This window comes from Diabrotica undecimpunctata, chromosome 5, assembly GCF_040954645.1.
Source record: "Diabrotica undecimpunctata isolate CICGRU chromosome 5, icDiaUnde3, whole genome shotgun sequence".
Taxonomy (NCBI): Eukaryota; Metazoa; Arthropoda; class Insecta; order Coleoptera; family Chrysomelidae; genus Diabrotica; species Diabrotica undecimpunctata.
The window spans coordinates 57548806-57574500 of NC_092807.1; the positions used below are offsets into that span (position 1 = coordinate 57548806).

General features: G+C 33.3%; 1 protein-coding gene across 1 annotated transcript in view; it reads right to left on the reverse strand.

Moving 5' to 3' along the window:
- Window positions 1-24672, reverse strand: part of LOC140442206 (sodium channel protein Nach-like) — a 135365-nt gene extending 110693 nt beyond the window's left edge. Inside the window, exons 1-2 of the mRNA XM_072533284.1 lie at window positions 24508-24672; window positions 18076-18282 (exon numbers count right to left, since the gene is read on the reverse strand). Coding sequence (XP_072389385.1) covers window positions 18076-18282; window positions 24508-24647 — 347 coding nt within the window. The 5' untranslated portion in view covers window positions 24648-24672. The remainder of the gene's footprint in view (window positions 1-18075; window positions 18283-24507) is intronic.
- Window positions 24673-25695: the final 1023 nt, after the last annotated feature.

Genomic DNA, 25695 nt, shown 5'->3' on the forward strand with positions numbered 1-25695 from the left:
TTTACTCAAAATATTTAAGTTTAAGGTGTCATATGCTTTCTCAATATCAATAAAAATTGTTGGAAGAAATTTATTTCTAGAAAAATTATTTTGAATATTTGTTACTAAGGTTGTAAGTGCATCTAGCGTACCCACTCCTCTTTTGTATGCAAATTGACAGGGCGTAAGCAGGTCTTTTTTATGTAGCCACCATTCCAGCCTATGTTTTATCATACGTTCGAAAGTTTTTTGCACACATGATAGCAGAGAAATTGGTCTATAAGAATGGGCCAAGTTAGGGTCTTTACCTTGTTTAGGAATCGGTGTGATTATAATTTTCCTAAAATCTTCAATGCACTCACCTGCAAGCATCTCATCAAAAATTTGTAGAAGAAAACTTTTTGCTATAATTGGTAGGTTCTCTAACATCGGATACTTTATTTGATCAAAACCCGGGGCAGTACTTTTTTTATTTCTTAAAGCATAATTTAGTTCATTAATGTGAAAATTATTTGCCAAAAAATGTTTTTTATCTAAGATCGTATGTTCGATATTTACAGTGAAAGGAACAGTCTGGGGGAGCTACATGATTAAAAAACTCATCTATTAAATCATCATTATGTGGCTTACCAATGTTTATTGTTTTACGATTCATTTTTTTTGCTTATTTCCATATCATGCTAGTTGGAATATTTTTGTTGAGATTGGAACACCATTCAATCCAACTTTTTTTAGCTTTTTCTTTTAATGTTCGTTTAGTAAGTGCCATGCATTTTTGGTATGCAAGAAAATTATCTTTTGTGGGGTTTTCTTTGTATACTTGCAGTACATGTTTCCTTTCAGAAATTATGTTGTCACATTCTGCATCCCACCAAGGTGAAGGTGTTCGATTTTTGCACTTAAACGGTCTGTATTCTTTTACAGTTCTTTGTGCCGCATTATTTATACAATTGATTAAGAATGCATATTTTTCTTTGGTGGTTGGATATTCTGCATCAGTAAAGTTATAAAAGTAGTCTTCCACAAACTCTTTATATTGTTCCCAATTAGCTCCTTTTAGGTTCCATCTATATCGCGGAATTGTGATGTCCTGCGGAATTTGCTGCATTGCAAGAGTTATTTTTATCATAAAATGATTCGATCCAAGTGTGTCAGAGTAAACTGCCCAATCTATATCACTAGCTACGTCCGAGGAGCAAAAGGTAACATCTATCATAGAATCATTGCATCCTGGCCGGGTAATACACGTGGGTTCGCCAGTATTCATAACTACAAAATCACAATTATTGCTTGCTTCAATGAGTTGTTTACCAATAGAATCGTTTTTATGGGATCCCCAAGTAGCATGATACGTGTTAAAATCCCCACCAATAATACATGGAGTTGAAAACTGCGAAAAAATATTTACCCAATCAGTTGTGTTGGTTTTAATATCCGGTGACCTATAAACGGAAATTATACTTAAAGTTTTATTGTTGAATTTGATATTAATACCACAAACAAGAAGATCGACATTAAAATTGGAAACTATGCTTAATTCTAGGTGTGAAATCGACTTTTTGACCAAAATGCAAATTCCTGAAAAACCATCTTGTCTATCTTTACGAATTACATTATAACCTACGAAACTATATACTTTTTTGGGTTTAAACCATGTTTCACTTATTATTGCTACATCAATATTATTATTTACAAGATAATGCATTAGACTATTTTTATTCGAAACAGCAGAACGTGCATTCCACTGACAAATATTTAATGTCTTTGGTAATGGAGTGAAGGTTACTTTTTACATGTGTCCTCCAACACTTTATTTATTCGTGTTTGAATTAAATCATTATTCAAATTTTTGATATCTTCAATGGTATGAATACCTTTTAAAAATTCAACTATAAAATCTGCAATTGACTTTACAATGTTTTTGTTATTTAAATTTTGATAATTTGGTGAATTATTATTTCGAGGTAGTGGTTGATTAGGGCCAAACTGAAACGGAAACATCGGTTGTGGAGAAGGAGTGTCATTAGAAATTCGACGTTTTTTATTGCTATGGCCGGTAGGACTTCGTGTAGGATGGGTGGGCAAAACGTAATTGCTATTATTCTTAAAATTTGAGTGTAAAAGGGAGTTAGTATTTCCAGACTTAGATTCAATCGCTGGTAAAGGCGGAAAATTGGAGTTGGATGAAATAGAAAAACTATTGTTTACAGATATACCAGAATAAGACATTTCACAATATTCTTTTGCCTCAATAAAGGAAATATTTTGTTCAACCATAACATTCTTAATTTTACGTTGTTTTTCATAATGAGAACATTTTCTTGAAATAGAAACGTGGTCATTTGTTTTACAATATAAACAGCGAATTTCTGAATCGTGACAAACATGATTTTCAGCTTTTACATTACTACACTTAATACATAACTCTTCAATATTTTTACATTGCCTAGAAATGTGACCATAGCGTAGACATCTGAAGCACTGTGTAACTCTGCTAAAAAACCGCTCCACCGAAAAATATACACTATTTATTGAAATATAATTAGGTAAAGTGTTCCCTTCAAAAGTTACAATAATGGTTTTTTTGGGGACATACTGTATATCACCATCCTTTTCTATTCTACGATGTGTACGTTTAACATCAACTACTGTTGAAGGAGATTTTATGTTATCTAAAATATATTTCGTATCGAGAAGAGAAAAGAGGATTGTTTACTAAAGCATTGGCATCAGAACATGTTTTTAGACTAACTTTTATTCTATTTTTTCCAACAGATCTAATTTGGTTAATATTGTTAACATTTAGTTTTTTGTGTAAGATATCTCCCACAAATAAGGGATGAAGACGGCCGGCATTTTCAATATTTTTTCGTTCGATAAAAACACAAATATTACTCAAATTATACTTATCTCCATTTCTTAGATTAAAAACTTTAGGTGTTTTATTTTGTTTATAAATATCCTTTTCGTTATCACTAATGACCTGACGACTGGTTTCAGCTGTTGTCTCAGAACTTAAAGTGGTATCCATGTCTTGTACGGGGACCGATAAATAATTTTCTGACTCCGCATCACTTTTAGAGCTATTTGCACTCATTGTCTGGTTAATAGTTACACCTAATGGCGTCTTTCTTTTTAAAGCTTCCCCATTTAGGGGGGAGCTATTTACACTCCGTACACGTTAACCACCGTACCACTCCGTTGGCTACCTGAATGGGAATCTTGAATACTTATTAATTGTAATATAACCATTAAATACTGTTTAATATACACACAATTATTAAAAACTAATAGGAGAACTTTTAATTATCAAGTTTAACTTTGACAGTTATTTAACAATGTTGATATTATTACCTCAAATTATATTAAATGGTACTCCGCTCACAGTAGTTAATGAACACAATATACTAGGTTTAATTTTTGATAGTAGACTAACGTGGAAACCATATATTACAAACGTCAAAGCTAATTGCCTAACTAGATTAAATCTATTAAAATCCTTAGCAAATCATCTCTGAAGAGCTGGTGAAGATATCCCAATTAAGGTATACAGATCTCTCATTTACTCTTGACTGGATTATGGATGCATTGTATATATGTCAGTATCAATTGTTTGTGGACTCTTAACATTAGTCAGAATACCGCATTACGAATATGTCTCGGAGCTTTCAGATCCAGCTTCGCCGAAAGCCTTCGCTGTGAAACAGGTGATCTTTTATCAACGTAGGCCTTATCACACTCTTGTAGATCTTTTCTTTCAGCCTTTCACCGATTTTTCGATAACAAAGTTAAACATAATTGAAGTTCAAATGGAAAAAACATAAAAAAATATCTATTATTGATACTGATGAAATTATTTATTGGAGAGGAAGCTTCAGAATCATTTTTAAATTACATGTAGAAGGTAAACCAAATATTTAATTTAGGCGAAGTTTGGGTTGGTGGGAGTTACATACTGGACAAAATATGGCAGAACACAACCGTTCAATCTTCAGAACAGTGTCTTTTTGAAAGGATTATCTATAGGTTTAAAGATTCCATCCGGTAAGGGCGACGCCTAATAGTAAAACATATTGGAAGTAATAACGGGATTTTAGAAGGTGGTTCCTTATTATTTCAATAAAAAAAGGATACTGTCAGGAAGAAATTAAGTAGAAATAAGGCTCAGCTCGTTTGACGAGCCAAATCAAACAGAAACATTAGTTTTCCAGAATAATCCATAAAAATTGAATTGCTACAAATTCTACAAATGAATAAACCCCAAATACCTTATGCAGTGGATGAACTTGCATAAACATTATTATGTTGACGTTCCGTGTTCCTCCGTTTTCCTCCCTACCACTGCCAACTAAACTCTAAACTAATATGGACATAAGTTAAAAGATATATAGCTCCACTGAAATAAAATTTAAATTTAAAAATGTACAAGCGTTGTTAGAAAGTTTCCTCTTACATTTAACCAAGGAAAAATGGCAAATGGTTGTTGAACATTTGTGTTAAAAGAAGAAGAAAACATGTGGAATTTGGACAAAACCTTGGATGTTGATCATGCAGTGTCACCGGTAATAATTCATAATAATAATTTAAGGATGTAAACTGTCTCCACAATTATTTAATATGCACGGGGAGCATATTATGGGAAGAGCGCTTGAAAAATGAGAAAAAGGCATCTCAATAAATGGTCAAAAAATAAACAATCTACGATTTGCGGACGACACAGCCCTTCTTGCAAATAGTCAAAAAAAATTAATTAATCTCATACGACTAGTTGAAAACGAAAGTCAAATATTTGGTCTGCAGTTAAACTTATCAAAGACATAGATCATGATAGTGGATAGACTGCATAACAATCAACCACACACAACCACAATTGATGGGTTTGAGGTTGTGAACTCATATTTATATCTATTATCGTTGATCACTAACACAAGGCCACTACAGGAAGAAATTAATAAAACGTAGATAAACTTTTAAATTTCACGAACTCTAATAATGAGGTTGATCAACTACTTAATATTTCCAATACTGACATACGGATGTGAATCTGCAACCCTACGACAAGCGAAAAGAAGAAAGATAGACACCACTGAAATGTTATGTTGGAGAAGAATGTTACAAATTCTGTGGACCTACCAGAGAACAAATATTTCAATTTTAAATGAGCTAAAAGTTAGCAAACGGTTATCCAGCACAGTCTATCTCCAACAATTAAAATACTTTGGACATGTTAGGAGAGCAGACAGGAAACATGGAAGGACGTATCCAAGGAAATGTAGAACGCCTAAGGTCATGGGGAAGATTTCCAGTAAGATGATCGATCAAATTACATACAAAAATATTTGAAGACGGACAATACACGACATCACGATGGCCACTACCCTCCCTCCGGGTAGTCACGATTAAAGTGAGAATACGTCTCCGTCTCATAATCTTCTGTTTTTTTTTAAGAAAAAATTCTCTAAGTGGCTTAGAAAATCTGGAGTCAACAGGTCATCGTTGTATTTTCATAATTCCATGCTTTTAATCTATTTAAACGTGTTAAATATAGTAATAATCCAATTAATTATTATAATTATCAGTTTATTTATAACATTGAAAACAATAAATTTGTATTTAATTATTCAAGTATATTATAATTTAACACAGTTAAATGAGTTTAATCTATTAAGCTTTTGGAATTTATGTATTTTTAACTGAATTGAATATCCATATCTGCGAAAACACTGTAATATGAACAATGATTTTAAACTTATTTGTCTGTCTGTGTATTCTTTTTTATGAACATAAGCTCTCAATTATTGGGAAACGAACATTTAACTTATATAATTAACACTAATATATTACATAATATCTATTTATCTAAATCTAAAATTAAGTGTAATTGAAAAAAAGATTAATATATTTGATAAATGTTAAAAGCATTTATTAATTAATACACGCAAAAAGTAAATTACTGCTTATCGATGTGAATTTCCAAAGCGATAACAACTTTTATACCTATACTATAATTTTAATACAGAGAGATCCATCAGTAACCAATTAGGATTATATTTTTATATGCAATAGATTAGGAAGTCTCGTCTCTACATTTTTTGGAGTATGCTTTTCTGTGACGTAAATTGCCAGTAATCTCACTTTTTTTAAATGGCCTTTCCTAGTTATCTAAGACGATTGGGTTCAGTTTAGTATAGTATTAATGTATTGCTACGACCTCGTGGAGCCTGTCGTTTAATTAGTGTCATAAAAATAGTCGTATATATACATATATTTCTGACTTCGTCCTCAATATATTCTTTTTTTTTATTTACAAAAAAACCCGCTCCAACCTAGTGGTCCAACTTCCGCGGTCCAACTTCCAGTTGGATCTGAAATCGGACCGTGAGTGGGCTGGTTGGATTAGTTGGACAACTAGTGGTACAAGTCGAAACATCTAGAGGGACGACTTGAAGGTCCGACTTCCGACTGGTGACGAAGTGGGAGCGTGAATGGTGAAGTTGGTAGGGATGATTCGATTCGATACTACTAAATACTCATATTGGAGTGAATGGCTAACGATAGACCTCTGGGATCACATGTCTTACCGGAAGGTATGTGGTAATAAAACCTGGATGAATAGTTAAACATTACGTCTGTTAGCAAGTCCGATTCCCACCTCCACGTGGTACTTCCTGGGTAACGCTAACGGGAAAGGGCGAAAGGCGAGCTTCCGGCGCCTTAAAACTGGAACACTCCGGATAAGGGAGAAAACCCCGACAGAAAACATGAGGAAGGCAATGGGAAACCACCTCATTAATTTTCCCAAGAAAGTTATGATGGTAAATGGAACTAAATCGATGGCCCCCAGTGCCCGGCAGAACTTAAATGTTCAGGGGGTGCTAAGAATCCCCGGGAGGAACAAAAACAAATACAAAACTAAAACAAACAATGACGTCAAAGTAGCGACCTGGAACATCAGAAGCCTTTATCAGGCTGGAAAGCTAGCAAACGTGTGCCAAGAAATGAACAGATTGAATATAGATATTTTAGGTCTGAGTGAAGTTAGATGGCCTAACTCAGGAACAACAAAAATTATGAACAAAATACTCTATTATTCAGGCAACAATGATCCAAAACATTTCAATGGAGTAGGTGTAATAATAAACGATGAATTGAGTAACGCAGTTTCAAACTTTATACCACTCTCTGACAGAGCAATGCTGTTGTAAATAAGGAGTTCTCCTTTTAATGTGAATATTATTCAGGTCTATGCACCAACCGCAGATAAGTCAGATGACATACTAGAAGAATGGTATGAAGATCTACAAAAGCTCATGAAATTGACAAAGAAAGAAGATATTAACATCGTCCTAGGAGATTTTAATGCTAAAATAGGAAGAGGGAAATTCCAAAATATCGTAGGAGAATACGGACTAGGAGAACGAAATGAAAGAGGAGAGAGACTATTAGAGTTTTGCCAGCAACACAATATGATAGCAACAAACACTTGGTTTAAGTTACCTCAACGCAGGTTATACACCTGGACTTCCCCGCTACACACAAAAGAAAGAATAATAAGAAATCAAATAGATTATGTTTTAATCAACCAACGATTTCGTAACTCCATTACAAGTACAAAAACATATCCTAGTGCTGATGCAAATTCCGACCACAACCCTGTAGTAGCAAATATTCGCACAAGAATTAAAGTAATAAAAAATGCAAAGCCGAAGAACAAACCTAATATGGAACTACTAAAAGATGTACAGATTAAAGATAAAACCACTGTAAAACTAAATGAAAAACTCTCAGAAATAGACCGAACCCAAATAAATATCCAAAATATAAATACAACTTGGCAACAAATAAAATCCATCCTCGTCAATTCTGCAAGGGAAGAAATTCCAAATACACGATTAATGGCAAAAAAAGACTGGATGACACCAGCTATTCTAAAGATGATAGACGAAAGGAGGAAATACAAAAATAAGAACACAAGCGATTACAAACGATTAAATACAGAAATAAGAAGGAAAATAAAAGAATCAAAAGAGAAATGGCTCGAAGAAAAATGTAAAGAAATAGAAGAATTAGAACATAGACATGATTACTTTAATATGTACAAGAAGGTGAAAGAATTTTCATTCATCCACAAAAAACAACATTGCCCACTGGTAAATAACAACGGAGAGTTAATTCATAACACCAAAGATAAAATAGAAGAATGGGAAAAATTTATTCAACAGCTGTTCCGAGATGAAAGAATAGACATTACAATAAATAATGTCACTGAAAGCCCACCAATTCTAAAAGTCGAAGTGGAATATGCCATTAAACAATTAAAGACCAATAAAAGCCCTGGACCTGATGAAGTTTATCCTGAAATACTTAAATTGATCGAAAGTAATAACATTGATTTGTTAGTAATTTTGTTTAATACAATCTACGATACTGGGGAAATACCAGAGGAATGGTTAGAATCTATTTTTATTCCCATTCCAAAACAAGCTAACTCCAGGCGATGCGCAGATTTTAGATTAATAAGTCTTATGAGCCAAATGCTTAAAATTCTATTAAAAATACTTCACAATAGGGTATACAAAAGGTGTGAAAAAGAAGTTGGATACGATCAATTTGGATTCAGAGCCGGAATGGGGACCAGAGAGGCCTTGTTTTCATTACAAGTACTGCTGCAGAAGTGTTACGACCAACAAAAGGATGTCTTTCTATGTTTTGTAGACTTTGAAAAGGCATTTGATCGCGTAAACCATAATAAAATGTTAAATTCCTTGCAGAGCATCAACTTGGATAGCAAAGATCTCCGACTAATTAAGAACTTATATTGGAGGCAGAGTACCAAGATTAGGATCGACGATCATACATCTAGAAATATTAGTATAAATAAAGGAGTAAGGCAAGGATGCATACTGTCCCCTATGCTGTTCAATCTTTACTCAGAACTACTATTCAAGCAAGCCTTGGAAAACCTTTCCACAGGAATAAAAATTAATGGAGAACCAATATCTAGCATAAGATATGCAGATGACACTGTCCTACTGGCTGATACAGACACAAACTTACAGAGGGTTATAGACCACCTTAAGGATGCTTGTCGAGAGTTTGGAATGAAGATCAGCGAAAAAAAAACAAAAGTAATGGTGATCCAAAGAAAACAGAATATCCCCTTACCTATAAAAATAAATGGGAATATTTTAGAACAGGTAAACCAATACAAATACCTTGGCTGTTGGATTAATTGCAAGCTGGACCCAGAACAAGAAATTAAAGCGAGAATTGCTCAAGCTAGGGATAGTTTCTTTAAGATGCGCGTTCTATTCTGCGATACACATATAAATATTAAATTGAGATTAAAACTTGTAAAATGTTTTATCTGGTCTGTTCTTCTCTACGGAGTCGAAACATGGACTTTAAAAATAAAGAGCCTGAATAGAATCGAGGCATTTGAAATGTGGGTGTACCGTAGAATTTTAAAAATTCCTTGGACAGCACGAAAAACAAATGAAGAAGTACTAGCGAGACTCAATTTAGAAAAAGAACTATTGAGAACAGTCAAAAGAAGAAAAACCAGTTATTTAGGGCATTTGTTGCGCAACGAGAAATACTACATCCCTCAGTTGATAATAAAAGGCAAAATAGAAGGAAAGCGAGGAATTGGAAGAAAAAAATTGTCCTGGTTACGTAATATCAGAAACTGGACAGGACTTGGATTTGAGGAACTCTTAAGAACAGCTGAAGATAGACAAACGTTTGCCACCATAACCGCTAACCTCCATTGATGGAGACGGCACTTGAAGAAGAAGAAATACTCATATGGTATCGATAACTTCATTCGATACTGAGTACCCGGTATCGAATGAAACCATATTCGATACCGAGTACTAGTATCGAATGAAAATACTAGTATCGAAACACTATACAAACTAGTTTGTATATTGTTTTTTTAATAAAATTATTTTTTTTCCGTTTTATCCTTTATATACTGTTACTATGATCATTATGTACAATTAAAATAAATTTAATTCTAATGGACTGCTTGAGTGATAACGTAGATTTTATTGACATCTGTCAGTTTCACTTTCCAAACAAACCTTGTTTAGTGTGGATAATTTGTATTTTTCGTTGTTTTTTCATTTTTTTTTTCAGAATCTTTCCGCTTTTTACAATATCTAAGTATTCTAATAGTTACTACAACCAGTTTACAAGGTTGTGTAAACAATAAAGCATGTTGTTTTATAAAAATAGCAATAAAATGCATGTATCAATAAAGTAAGGTTATAATGTCTTTAATTTAAACTTTTAAACTATATTTCATAGAAATAGAACACTGAATCATAAAAAACACTATACTTAAAAGAAAAAGCAGCAGAGGAAGCAAAATGTTAACTTTATAGAAATAAAAAAGTCTTGAGATTAGGCATTTTAACTTTTGTTCGGAAAGTAATAATAATATGGCCGCCGTGACGTCACTCCAGATGTCCATTCCACAAATTTCATTATTTATTTTTCCGTCATCTGTCACTCTGTCCTGTTACCTGTACTTGTGAGTGCTGGTACGTCATACAAGTGGTATTCTGTGGTTAAATTACGTCACGTCACATATGAGTAACGAGTATTCATAAGTATCGATACCAGAACCCGGTATCGATGCCTTGATTCGATACCGACCTAAGTACTTGGTATCGAATGCCGAGTGGTATCGATTCATCCCTAGAAGTTGGAAGTCGAATCACAGGTCGGATCGAAAATTTCCTCAGTCAGTAGACCTTCGGTACCTGTTACGTATGAGATTTCTATAAATTACTTTACGCAAAGATCCCTAGTTCGCAAATATTTAATAGAAAATAAACTTTCAATTGCACGAACATTACCCCTATTAAAATACACAATTCTTCATCATCATCTACTTTTTGTTAGGGCAAATCATTTTCCTTTCTGTAGATCTATTTCAAACACTAACAAACAGGTGCAATTTCCAACACTCCGGATTGGCTACAGAAGAATTATCAACAAACAACGAAAATTAAATCATAGTTGTACTGAAATTAGAAGTAACTGTTTCTTTATATTGTTCTGAAGTTATTTACTTGTGGCATCTTATGCAAATGTACTATTTTAATAGCAAATAAGCCTGAATATTAGTTAGAAATTAAATTTATTTTACGTTTCGACTTCAACTTCGGAATACATTTAATTTCTAACTCATATTGTGGCTTATTCCCAATTAAAATAGTAAATTTACTACAAGATCACTTTGTAACTAATATTTCCTCCCCGTATACAATTTGCTTCTAACATTGTTGCATCGTCAGTACTGAACGTTGTTCAGTACTGACACATTCACGCATGAAGGTATCTTTTTTGGTAATGAGTAGACCAACTTTTTCCAGCAACAGCAACAGCGAAAAAGTGAAGTTGTCCATTCTGAGGAAGTTTTTGTAATCATCCTCATCAATAACATTAAGCAATTTCGTGCCACAATAGTTCACACGATCAAAAAATAATTTCTTCGTCCAACATTTTTTCTTCTTTTTTCAAATGATTAGGATAACAAGCACAATGCTGTCATTTTCCTCCTCCTAATTATATTTTGCGTAGTGTTTACTCGATACATTTTTTTGTTAAGCGATGTACACCGTCGTGAAAACAAACTAGAACTGGAGTTGGGCCGCTAGTTGGATAGCATGTCGGAGTGGAGATGAACATCCAACTGGTAGTTCTACTAAGTGGGACCGCAAGAAAGGAACGTGAATGCTCACCATTATTAAATTAAAGCCTTTTAAAAACAAAAGTAGGTTGTCTATAGTGTTTTTTGAATTTAAAATGTCTTGTTTGGTAAATGGTATTTAATTTTGTGACGATCTAACTTTTCGCACTTTTCCACTAACACATGTTTTACCGTAAGGGGTGAACCGCACCCATCACAAATTGGGCATTCTTCTTTCTTAAATAAATGTTCATGAGAAAACTGGGTATGTCCGAGTAGTAAACGGGAAATAATTATTTGCTTTCGTCTGAATACCTCGGGTGGTTGCCATGGTTCAATCTTATTTTTTAACTCCTGAAGCTTTAATGGTGTGGATTTTCATTTATTGTTCCAGTTCTCGAACAGGTTCTTTATGAAGTAGCTTTTTAGATTAATACTTACAGATTGGGGTGACATGGGGATACTGTTGCCGTTTATAGCTTCTTTGTTGGCAATTTTGTTTGCTGCTTCGTTACCTGCTATTCCAACATGTAATGGGACCCAGAGAAACTTGATGCTTGTATCTTTAGTATGTAATTTATTTAGTTCTTACTTTATTAGTAAAGCTAATGGATGCTGCGTGTATATTTTTCTGATTATTTGTAGTGATGACATAGAATCTGTCACAATATATATTTTATTCATCTTATTTGCATTTACGTGAAGTATCGCATGGTACATTGCATAAAGTTCTCCTGTTAATATAGTTGCAGTATCTGGAATTCTATATTTAAGAATCTCTGTGCTAATAATTATTGCCACTTCGACACCATTTTCAGTTTTAAACGCGTCTATATGGTATACTGTCTATGTAATCGCAATGGGAGTTAATAAGATCTATGAGGAGTTGAGTAATAAGATTATGATTGGTGTTATTTTTTTTTTAATTGTAATAGACTGCAATTGACTGTTGGAATTTTATTATCCAAGGTTTCGGAAACCAAATTATCCTATAATAAACCAGGCTATCCTGATGATAACAATATGTATTCTTCAAAACTCGGCTGCTTAATTTTCACCCAAAAACATTTGGGCCTCTTAGCCCTCCGAAACGCTGTTTTCAAATCCCGCCACATGGATTACAACATCCAACAAACCGGTGATTAACTAACTCACTAAACAAAAAATGCTAAATAGCATTTTGAGATTAAATTCTCCTCCTTCTAACTCATGGAAATAAACGAAAATTTTGCCGATTTTTTTGAAACTATAATGCCGAGAACCACATTTTCCCGTTCAGAACCCAATCTTTTTCTTTTTTTACTGCTCACTAATTGCCGATGACAAAAACGAATAACGAATAACGATAACAAATTTTAAGAAAATCCGCACTCAAACAATGAAACCAACTGTTTTGGCAGCGGGCTCACCGAGTAGTGATCTCATCACCCAAAATCATTCTCTTGTCAGCATACATTTTCCCACCAATCTAAATGGAAATATTTATATTTATTTGACGCACAAAAATCTAGGAGGAATCAAGATAAAAAAAAAAGCAATTTGTGTTATTATAAACAGACTAAAAATGTTTATATTATTTAATCTCCGATAGGCAAAAAGATTAAAAACCTTTTATATATAATGAGTTTATTATAGCTGCCACCGTTTCTCGCAACCTAGCTTCCAACGCTTGCGATCGTTCCAGCCATCTACTTGTAGACCCCTATCTTCCATTGCACCTTTTACTTCTTGTCTCCACGATCTTCTTGGTCTTCCCTTTTTCCTGCGGTTGGTGGGGATCCACTGTAATATTCTCTTTGGCCATCGTTGATCATTCATCCTTTTTACATGGCCATACCATTTCAGCCTTTTGCATTCTATAGTTTCCAGGACGTCAATGTCTATGCCCATACGCTCTCTGATTTCAGTATTCCTTACTCTATCTCTTCTAGTGAGTTGGCAACATCTTCTCCAATAATTCATTTCCATTGCTTTTATTTTGGATGCGTCATTTTTATTTATTACCCAAAGCTCTGAACCATATGTAGCAATTTCTATGATACTTTTGTATATCCTAATTTTTGTGTTCCGGGTGATGTGGTTATTCCAAAGTATACTATTCAGTTGACGTATTGCTGAATTTCCTTGACCAATTCTAGTAGCTATTTCTTTTGTATTCCGACCATTGTTTGTAATGTTTACACCGAGATATTTATAGCTATCAGTATTTTGAATTTGTTTGCTTCCTAGTTCTAAGTACTTTCCTTTACCTCCCACTACTACGTACTCTGTTTTTGATGGATTAATTGATAAGCCCCACTTAGTATATCCTTTATCTATTTTTCGTAACATGTAGTGGATATCATCTTGATATTCTGCAAGTATTACTTGGTCATCAGCAAAATGCAAGCTGTACAGTGTATGGTCTCCAATTTTAACACCCATAGGTTCACATTTTCTTTTCCAAATATCCAAAACCCCCTCCAAATAAATCTTAAAGAGTGTAGGTGCAATGCAGCAGCCTTGGCGAAGTCCTTTGGTCACTTTTATCTTTTTTGTCACTTTTTGTCCAATCTTTATTACACTCGTCATATCATCGTACAACTCCCTTACAGCATTAATGTAAATCGGTGGAATATTCTTGTCTTTTAGCACCTGCCATAGCTTGGCTAATGGGACACTGTCATGCGCTTTTTGAAGATCAATAAATACCATGTGTGTCTCAATATTATGTTCCAAACGCTTTTCTATTGTTTGTTTTAGGCAGAACACATTGTCTATACAAGAACGACCAGCACGAAAGCCACTCTGATCTTCAGCGTCTTCCCAGCAATCTTCAATTCGGATTTTAATTATCTTCCCGTAGACTCTACAGATTGAGTTAGTTATACTAAGCCCTCGGTAGTTCTTACAATCTTTTCTGTCGCCTTTATTTTTGTATAGATTGCTGATATATGCAGTTTTCCATTCTGGGGGTAGCTCTTCTCCTCTCAAGAATAAATTAAAAGTATAAGTCAATAGCTGAAATAGTTTGTCAGGGCCATATTTAATCAGTTCAATGGGTACTCCTCCAGGTCCTGGAACCTTTCCATTTTTCATAGCGTTGGCGTGTTTTTTAATTTCTTCTGGTGTTATTTCAGTTTCTTCGCGGTAGGAAATATCATATTTTTGGTAGCCAATATCTTGGAATTCTGTTCGATCTTCTGTGAGCATTTGTTCATAATATTCGACCCATAATTCTGGGGCTATTAGAGTTAACCTACTGCATTCTTTTCTATCTGTTCTACTACCTCTAATTGTTTTCCAGGCTTCTTTACTTCTTGCTGTACCCATAAAATGTTCTACGTTATCGCAGGCTTTATTCCACATCTCATTTTTGGCTTTATTTACCTCTTTTTTTACTTCTTTGTTTAAGCTGTTGTACTGTTGTCGATAGTAAGGGTCCTTTGTTGCTAGCCATTTGTTATACATATTCTTCTTCTTCCCCACAAGATCTTCTATTTCTTTATTCCACCATTCATTTCTATTTTTTATGCTATCCACTTCTCCAATAGCTTCCATTGCAGCTTCGTCAAGAGCTTTCATAATTTCGTTGTACGTATTAATTGGTGAGGAGTAACAAACATCGTGCAATTTCAGATTCAACCTCATTCGATACAGAAACTGGGTAGACTCATTTTCAAAACCTTGTAGATTATATCTCTTTGTTGAAATGTCTTGCAGTATCATTGAACTTTCGTTTTCATTTAGTCGTTGGCTTCCTTTAAATGTAAATAGTAGTGACGCTTTAAGCAAATGGTGATCAGATCCACATTCTGCTCCTCGATGGACTCTAACGTTATTAACCTTTTTTGTGGAGTTTTCTTTGCATATACAGTAATCGATTATTGATTTCAAATTCCTCGTTGGCTGAATCCACGTGAATTTATGAATATCCTTGTGCTGATAATATCCATTCATTATCTTTAAATTCATATGATCGCAGAAACTTATTAATCTCTCACCGTTTTTATTTATTTTTTCTTCTCCAAATGGACCGACCACTTTGCTATTTACTTTTCTTCCGGTTCTAGCATTTAAGTCACCTAGTAAAATTACTTCCTTCCTAGTTCCAATACTCTCTACCAGGTCCGTCAATTCGTCGTAAAATTTATCCTTTACCTCGTCCTTTTCATCTTCAGAAGGTGCATATGCGCCCACTACCACTTAGATAAAAAATCTTTTTCGTTGTTTTAATATATATGGGGTAAAATGAAAATGCTACATATTATCTTCCCGCATGTAATTTTAAATGCTAAGTGCATTATGTGCCCCAATCAATGCGATTCGAACCATTATCGGAGTATAATATTTTACAAATTCCACGTCATGAAATAAATCGATTCAAAGCATTTAAGATAGAATTAGTACTTAAACCACTAACTGCTTCTAAATGAACGGCTGTAGTAGTAAAAGAAACAAAAAGACATAAGACACATTCGATTATTTTTCGATTTAGTAACTTTCCGTCTTTGATACAAAAAGGTCCAACAAAATCAACCCCACTTATTAAAAATGGCATGCTTTTTAGAACTCAGTTCTCAGGAAGGTTTTCCATTTTTTTTAACAAAGCCGATTGGAACATAATCTAATTGCACTGCGAATGCGTAATCTATATTTTAGAATCCAACGGATTTCTATAGGTGAGTTTAGAAATGCATGTCTGAACTCCAACTTATAATTGTTGTTTATTCTCGTGCATATTGATCAAACGCATAAGTTTGGATTAAGTATAATTTAATGTTTTTTACCCTATTTCAAATTCCTAGTTTCTAATTGTCCTCCAAGAACCTTTTTTTTTGTCATCCAGCAGGAAGTTTCCTCAAAGCGGCGTCCCATTTTAAATAGCTAGCCTTCTTTTGTTTTGTTTGCCAATTTGACTAAGAGATTTATGTAAGTACCACTTTGTTTCATTTGCTTGTAGTTGTCCCGATCCAATCCCATTGTTTTATTCAATTATCCACGATCCAGTTTCTCCAAATAAACCCTGAGCGCCGTTCGCAACAGTTCCGTTTATTTTGCTTGCCCTCTCTCTACCCAAATAATTTCTGTCCCCAATTTTCAATCCCATATAATAATACCTTATGTGGTAGGCAAAATAACTCGTTACAAGAACAGAATCCTGACCCTCAGCAAGAGGTATGTCCTTCGCACTATAGCAGGCTCAAACAACCGAGCCAAACAAATACTGAAAACTCCTTGCAATTTCCGAGGGCAAATACTCACTAGGGTTCCTAAAAGAAAAGTTTCATCTCCTCCAGCAAAACTTCTACATAACACTGGAACGAACTGTATGATGAGTATTTTAATATATTAGAATCAATTCTCATTAAATGTCGCAGCTAACAACTGCAAGCCAAAATCACTAATTAAGAGCAGTTCCTAGTATGGCTGGTAACACCTGAAGTACCTCCCTTTGGCTTGTTTGGCTTACCAACAATTCCTATTGTGCGCTCCTTATCACAATACGCCACTTTATCAGCCCCATCTCTTTAGCACTCCACCACTATAGCTCCACACACGCATAACCCTCACGTTTACCATACTCCCTGGCTCCACAGGAAAAAAGAGGAACATCCCTTCCTTGAAGGGGCAGAAGCCTAATCAAGGTAAAAACATGGAATCATCATCAAGATTATCATCCTATGGTTTATAACTTCGTCGCAAATGCTGGTCAACTTTAACAGGTTGTATTTCAGGAATCACTGCTCGTAATTTAACTTTCTTTAATTCCTGAGACCGTCAAAATAATGCGATTTTGTGCTTTTTTATGAGTATAAAAATTGGAAAATTTATATAATATCATAATGGTCTAGTTTTTGTTGTACACGATTTTAAAAAAATTAAATTTTTCTTAAAAAATTTAGATTGCAAATTTATTATGTGAAATCTATTTAAATGATGTTAATGAAATTTGATGGGTTGTTCTATTATATTATAAAGATTTTCCGAACGAAATTATGAAAGTTTTAAGTTCAATTTTTAGTGATTGAAAAACGTTGAATAATAAATGGCTTGTTTCCCCTAATTTTTTTGTATTTGTTGCTATTTTGTAGCTAGGGTAATAAATAAATACATGATTAAATAGCCGTTTCATTTATAGAAAGTTTAATTGTCACGATTTTATTTTATTACGACTTTGCTGCAAAATGAATTGTTTTAAAGTTATAAGCAACTAGAGTAGAAAAAAAGGATGTTGTTAATAATTTTCACGACCTATTTGAGAGGGTGGAGAAGTCAATTATTATTGAAGTTATCACGTAAATATTTCTGCAAAAATCCGAATGCTACCTCTCACATCCACCTCAAAACAGATCCTCCCCAAAACAGATCCTCCCTGGTCGATATTTATAAATTAACTCATCGTGTATACTTACAAACTATCTATAAAGACCTGCAGTTTTGAGTCCAATATAGTGTTGATATTGCAAATGGTCACAGCAGGAAAAGGTATAGAAGACGTAGGTGCATAATAAGTTTTAATTGTAGCTCTAGTTGGATTACTGACGTATCGCTCCCAAAACAAAAATGTCATATAAATTGCACTGACCAATCCACCAAAAAATATTAACGCCCAAAATATCCTAAAAATGAATTATTTAATTATAATAAATTAAAATTAAATATATTCAATTGTTTTCAAAAAATTGTATTTTTTTATGAATTAAGCACTAAGCAGCCAAGCTATCACTTATATTTATTATTTTATTGATAGGTGCATATATCATAGAATAGAATAGAAATATGCTTTGTTGTCAATGAAAATTGTACAATTTTATGGACCAAGCTTACAAAAAGTCAAAAAAATAACAATAACAATTTAAAATTTACTAAAATTGCATAAATCGTCAATATCACAAAATAAAAGATAATAAAATATACAATCCATTGCAAAATTTAACTAAATTGCAAATTACATAATAAAACTTTACGAACTACCTAATAAGTTTAAGTTGCTGCATGTGATACCCAAATGTATATAAAAATACTTTAGTTGCCTGAACCTAAACATACTGTAATTTTTTAGTTATTCGTTAAGAAACTCTTCCACTACTAAGGAACTTAAGTAAAGAAGTTGTTGATTTAAGTTGCAAAGGGAGATGGTTGTATAATTTTTTTGCCGAATATAATATAGATTTCTTCACTAACTCAGTCGACGGGATCGGTAAATACACATCAAAGGTTGAATTTCTGGTGGAGTAGTAAGGATTAGGTCTTGCTGGAAAAACATGTAGGTGTTTACGAAACAGTTTCTAAAATATATAAAGACGGAAGAGTTAAAATTCCGTTTTTTTTTAAGTAGCTTCTGCAACGTATTATTCTACTGTATTGCTCTTTTTGTAACTTAATTTAAAAATAACATCAGATTAGCAGCTGTACTAGAACCTCAAAAAGGAAGGTCTTATCGAAGATGAGACTCGAACAAAGAAAAATTTATTATTTTGAAAGATGCTAAACTGATTTTCTTCGAAACAGATCTTATTACATAGCAAGCTGAGGCTAGTTTCTTACTTAACAAATCGATATGAAGGGACCATTTAAGGTGCTGTCTATAACAATACCAAGAAATTTTACAGAATCAACAATACTGATCTGGCTGTTATTAAGAAGCAAGTATTGAAGAGCTCCTTTATAGGACAATGCTACTGTCTTATCCACGTTAAAAGAGAGTAAAGTAGAGTCGGTCCACGTTTTTATTTAGATCATTTATCCAAGTAGATCAAAAGTTATAGTTGCATGAAGAGTTACAATATTAGAGTTCCTCTATGTAATACTGGTTTCATCAGCAAAAAGAAAAATTTTTCCATAGATTTTTAAGTTAGTGATGTCATTTATAAAGATAAAGAAAAGTAGAGGACCCAATACTGAACCTTGTGGTACTCCACATACAATGCTTTTGTGACTAGAGTCAGTATTATTTGCTCAAACTAGTTGTTTCCTATTTCTCTAGTAATATTTGAATCAATTCAAAGATATACCTCAAATACCGTAGAAATTTAGTTTTTTATCAAAATGTCGTGATTTACACAATCAAACGCTTTGGCATAGTCACAAAAAACAGTGGTAGTGCTTGATAGACCTCATGTAGCACAGAAAACAAGGTATTACTGGTACATTTATTAGATAAAAATCCGAACTGACTTTGTGATAAAATGTTGTTTTTAACAAGAAAGGACATAAATCGGGTTTTTAAAAGTCTCTCAATAATTTTGGATAGGGCCGGTAGTAAGGCAATAGGTCTATAGTTGCAGACATTCGATTTTTCAGCACCCTTATCAAGAGGAATAATAAGGGCTATCTTTAGGCACTCTGGAAATATACCTTTTTCAAAGAAATCATTATTTGGTGGGACCAGGACTTCCAACACATTTTTTGAGAGATTTAAAAAAATTTTTTGGATAGTCCATCGGTACTACAGATTTGCTTTTGATAGTACTGATTGTTTGGATATAATAATGATTGTTTGGATCACTTTAGATTTATCAACTGGTCTTATAAAGAATGAATTCGAGACCTTTTTTGAATTGGTGAGATAGGAAATAGGATCTTGTTGTGGAAAAATAGTTTATGTTATAGTTTTACTCACATTAACGAAGTGTTCATTTAGATTTTCAGTGTTTGGAAGAGAAAATGTTTGAGCTGTGTTAATTTTATTTCGAAGATCTTTTATTATGGACCAAGTTTCTCTTGCAACATTTTTAGAGCTTCCCAGACGATTTTGATAGTACATTTTTTTAGCTGTTTTGATAAGTTTTAGATAGGTTCCTCTGTACTTGGAGATATATTCAGTGACAAAAACGTTGGTAGTAAATTTCTTGATGTACAGTAGTAAACGCATATTCTTGGCTGATTTGTGGATACCTTTGGTAGTCCAGGGTTTGTTATACTAAAATAATAGTCCATGTCCATAGAGGGAAAGTGTAACCCAGTGTCAAGCACAAATTTTGGGAATTTACGAATGTTCTGAGCCGAAAAAATCCTACCTAAACATTGGGTTTTCGAGTATTGTTTGTTAAGTGTGTTAAGCTTGGTATACACTGCTTTATGATCAGATAGTCCTGCATTAATAATTGTAGAGCTTATATTAAGGAGTGAGAAATCTGAGACAATATAACTAATTATGGTAGATGTTTTTTAGTAATTCTTGTAGGATAATAAACGTGCATTGTGAAACCATACGATTCGAATATAGTGACCAAGGATAATTGGGTAGCACAAGCAACAGCGTAGTTGATACTTAAGTCACCGCATAGAATCTTTCTGCTTTTATTGGGCAGGTCGTCTAACAAATTTAACAAATTCTAAAAAAATAGGTCTGTGGAAGAATCAGGTGATCTATAAATGCAAAGAATGTATAGACTAAGATTCTTGTTATAAACTAATGAAAACTCAAAAAAGGATTGTCGTATATTTTTCTACAAAAAAAGGCTCGTTGACTTCAAGCCAGTGCTCGGTACGAGCAACTATCGGTAGGAATCCTAATTCCTCTAAAAACAAAAATAATTCATTTGTTTTATATCTTACAAAACAAATAATAATCAAAATCATGCTAAAGTTGTCATCACTAAAATAATTTAATGTTTCTAGTCCCACAGAATACGTCGCACTATTTAAAAATTTCGTTTTCGAGAGGCAACGGAATAGTAGTTGCGGTGACTTTCCTTTGATTTTTGCTGGTGAATAATTCTTTCCGAAGTAAGAAAGGACCTAAAAGCAGCAAGATGGACAAACTCCATAATCATCGTTAAATTCTAGAAGGATTTTTCGTAGACCTTTAGTCTTGGTGGAAAGTCCTTCGGAAGCCAAAAGCGCTTGTGTTGGTGAATCCTTCGTAACATACTAAAGCAGGTTGGTTGTGTAGAAAAGCAAGATGTAGTTTAATGGCAACAATAATGTTGGATAACCATATAATGTTTATTAGATTGCTTCCATCAGGTGTTCCACATAGTAGAACTCTAGGGGTAGTTTACCCCCTGCATGGAGTTGATTAACTCGAACTCACTGGATACTCATAATTACTTTATTGGTTCTCTAAGTACAATAATAGAGAAAGTACCCAGTTGACGGATGACAACACTAGCTCTGACTGTTAACTCTTAATTCTTAATAATCTACTTCTGTTATTTTCCAGGTATTTAACTCACGTGCGTTTGTTTATGCATTCATGTTTTACTAATATTATTTGTACATAATATTAAATAAGCTTTTGATTATATTGCAAATTTCACTAGGTCAGCGTCTCGGTAAGCGTGTTACGTCATAAACAAACAATCGCATTGAGCAATAAGCAATAAATAATATTATTAAAAGGATTTTAAATTTTTAAACTGAATTGGGTTATTTAGATCTGGTTTCTGGAAGCTTAATTAAATCCCGTTACATGGCTTTCAAGATTTCTTTTATATTACGTCTCTTTTCTACTCACAGAAACTAAAACGATAAATCTAAGCCAAATTTCCATACACGAATATCGAACAAAGACAGCCATATTTAGATGGTTGTTGATTGATACACATACTGGCAATTGTAATTTTTGTTTTGATAGTGTTGACGTTTGTAGTTTTATAAATTATTTTCGCGTTATTCAAATATTTAATCTATTTTCGTACATTGAATATATATTTTTTTAACAAACGGTTGTTTAACGACCAACCGTTACCTTTGTGTCCTATTTGTTAAGGTAAGTATTCGTTTATTAGTTAATCAAGAGACATAATATAATACAGCCTTTAAATTGATATTTATTTATTTAAATTTTGTGTTAAATGTATATTTAACGAACTGTTATTAATTAGAAACCCTGCGATAATTTCAATTATTCAACAGGTAATATATTGAAATGTATGTTCGATTATCAAAATACTTATGATTGAACAATTGTTTATTTAAAATATTAGTTGTTTTATTAAAAAATCACGACGGACAATATGTACAATTATAAAAAAAAAGAAAATAATTATGTTCTTTTGTTCTTTCAAAGCCTGGCAAAATTAGACCTCGTTCGGAAAACAAGACAAGCTATCTATCTGAGGGATCAAAAATGGCAGTGAGGAATATAATATGCAACATATGCCAACAATATAAGTAAGTACCAATTTGTTCAATGTGAATTTAATAATAAATCAGAAAACACCTTTTAATCAATACTTTATATAAATGCATATAAAAACGTCCTGTGATGTAGCCCAATAGGGTTTTTTATTATTATATATTTTATAAAGGATTTTTTTCATAAAATTGTTGTGATACATGGTATATAGCCAACTACAGATATTTAGTTTCCTTGTGGATCTTCGAATTACGTTTTCCTTACACCCACCAACGGTACCTTTGGTTTCTTAATGCTTTTTGGCAGGATTTAAACCTATCACCAGGGGATATTTTATAAACTTTACCCTGAGACAATCAATCAGCAGCAAACCCTATTGGGAGTTTCACGTTGCCATGCAGGGTATCTGTTAAAATCTTTAACATCACACCATCTTTTTAACAAAAATATAACATAATAAATTTTGTACCATTTTAACGGTTTTTACCCAAATATTCAGTGGCTTGACCCTTATACCCCTGGTAATACACTGATGAAGGACTTTTAGTCAGAAAACGTTCTGTGATGTAACCCGAAAGGGTCTTTTAATTATATACCTTTTATAAAGGATTTTTAAATAAAACTTTTGTGATTTATGCTATACAGCTAGAGTTTTATTTTCCTTGTCGTTTAAGTTCTCGAGACATCTCGAGAACTTACAGGAATCGAATATTAGTTAATTCTGGGTATTCGAGACCGCATCACTAGTCGAAACCATTTGAGAATCTACGAATAAAATTGAGCGGCCGTAAAGAACTTTTTTTCAAATGTAATCTTCTGTACTGCATCGGTATGAGTCATAGTTCTTGTAAAAATCCATTACCAATAACTGGATGAGTATATAAATTTATGTTAAAATATGGATTAGAGTATATCTTCCATCTTTGTCCATACACTTTTTGTCGTTCTTTATATACGAGGTCGGCCGTTTAATCAATTATCTATTATATAATTGATACTGAATTATAATAAAACGAAAATTATGACCAACCAACCAGAAGAACTAATAATTACAATTGCACAAACAACTATAGAACAAGTAAAAGAATATGTATATTTGGGACAACTAATTAAATTAAATAAAGAAAATCAGACCGGAGAAATAAAGAGAAGGATACGGTCGGCTTGGGTATCCTTTGGAAAACTTTCCTATATACTAAAAAATAGAAAATACCCCCAATATTTAAAAACAAGAGTCTTCAACCAATGTATACTTCCTGTTCTCACCTACGGTTCTCAAACTTGGACGTTTACAAAGGAAAACATGGAAAAAATAGCAAAGACCCAAAGAGCTATGGAAAGGCAAATGCTGAACATCAGGCTATCGGACAAGAAAAGAAATACTTGGATCCGCAACAAAACAAAAGTGACCGATGTATTAACGCAGATAGCAAAACTTAAGTGGAAGTTCGCTGGACATACCATAAGTCAGAAAGACGACAGATGGAATAAGATGATTATACACAGACGTCAGATGACTTGAAGAAACACGCAGGTCCGAATTGGATACAAACTGCCTACAATAGAGAGGCGTGGAAGAAGGAAGAGGAGGCCTATGTCCAAAATTGGACAGCAAGGGCTGTATAGATAGATAGATATAATTGATACTATACCCTCACAATAACCCCTCCTTTCTTATTATACTTTATACTCGAACTTCATTTTTATTTATTAGACGTTTAGGGTCAGATTTCTGAATTCAAAAAATACTTTGACTTACCTTTCAGGAGTCCCAATATCTGGTTTTACAGTATATTTTAATCCGTGTATACTTGTATTTTCAGCAAAGTCCTTATAAGTTTCGTAAACGATCATAAGGAAAGACTTCGGTTTTTTTGTCTGTTTATATTTTTGTTTCATGTTAAATATTTATATCGATCAATTGATTTCTAAAAAAGTTTAGTACGTTAGAATGTGTGCCAAAAAACAAAAGAAAACAAAAAGAAGACATTAGGTTAAAAAATTAAATAATAACATTCAAGTATTTTGTATTCTGATATTCTTTGAATATTTTATTTGCTCAAAAGAACAACTTAGTTTTGACTTAATTAATATTTTATAAACTAATATAAATGTTTTAGCAGTAGGTTAGATTAATGTTAAGTAATGGCCAGTGCAAATTATGTATCAAAAATATGTAGATAGTTGGAAGTAATAGAGAGGGTTGGAAGTACAAGAAATAAACATGCAATAGACAAATCTTGTAAGGCATTAACGGTTGAATGTTCTGTAATATATACCACAGTTTATAGGAAGAGAGATGTTGGACCATATTTTAGAAAATTTGTATAAATTCACGTGAAAAAGATATTTGAAGGTAGTTACATTAGGAGTAGATGATATAGGGGGATTCTGTACGGTATAGGGAAATCAATGAGTGCGGGAGAGAACGTGTGTCATGCGAAATCAATGAGTGAGAGAGAGAGAACGATTGATATAGGTAACGATACAGTTTACGATCATGCTAAACGTGATGGTGACGCTAGTCTACACGAGAGGGGGTTACAATTATTGTATTAAAAATATTAATAAATATATTTTTAATCCTAAACGACGTATGACAGGTAAACATACGACAGCTCGTTTTAAAGAGGACTCAGCCTTAAAACACAATGATTTATAAAAAAATAAAGATGGTGACCTTCTTCTTTTTTCACGCGCCATGTGCTAAACGCCTTAACGTACAGGGTTGCGCGACATGTCACGTGAAAGGGTTCAACGAATACAATGCAACTAGGTAGAAAAATTCACGATGGAGGTTGTTCTGCTTCTTCTTTCACACAGCAATTCCTAAACAGTGTATCACAGGGAGACGTACGATAGCTAGTTTTAAAGAGGACTCGGTATGCAAGACAATTGTGTTTCAAAAAAGATAGCGACAACTCTTCTTGTTTCTCGCGCCGCTCGA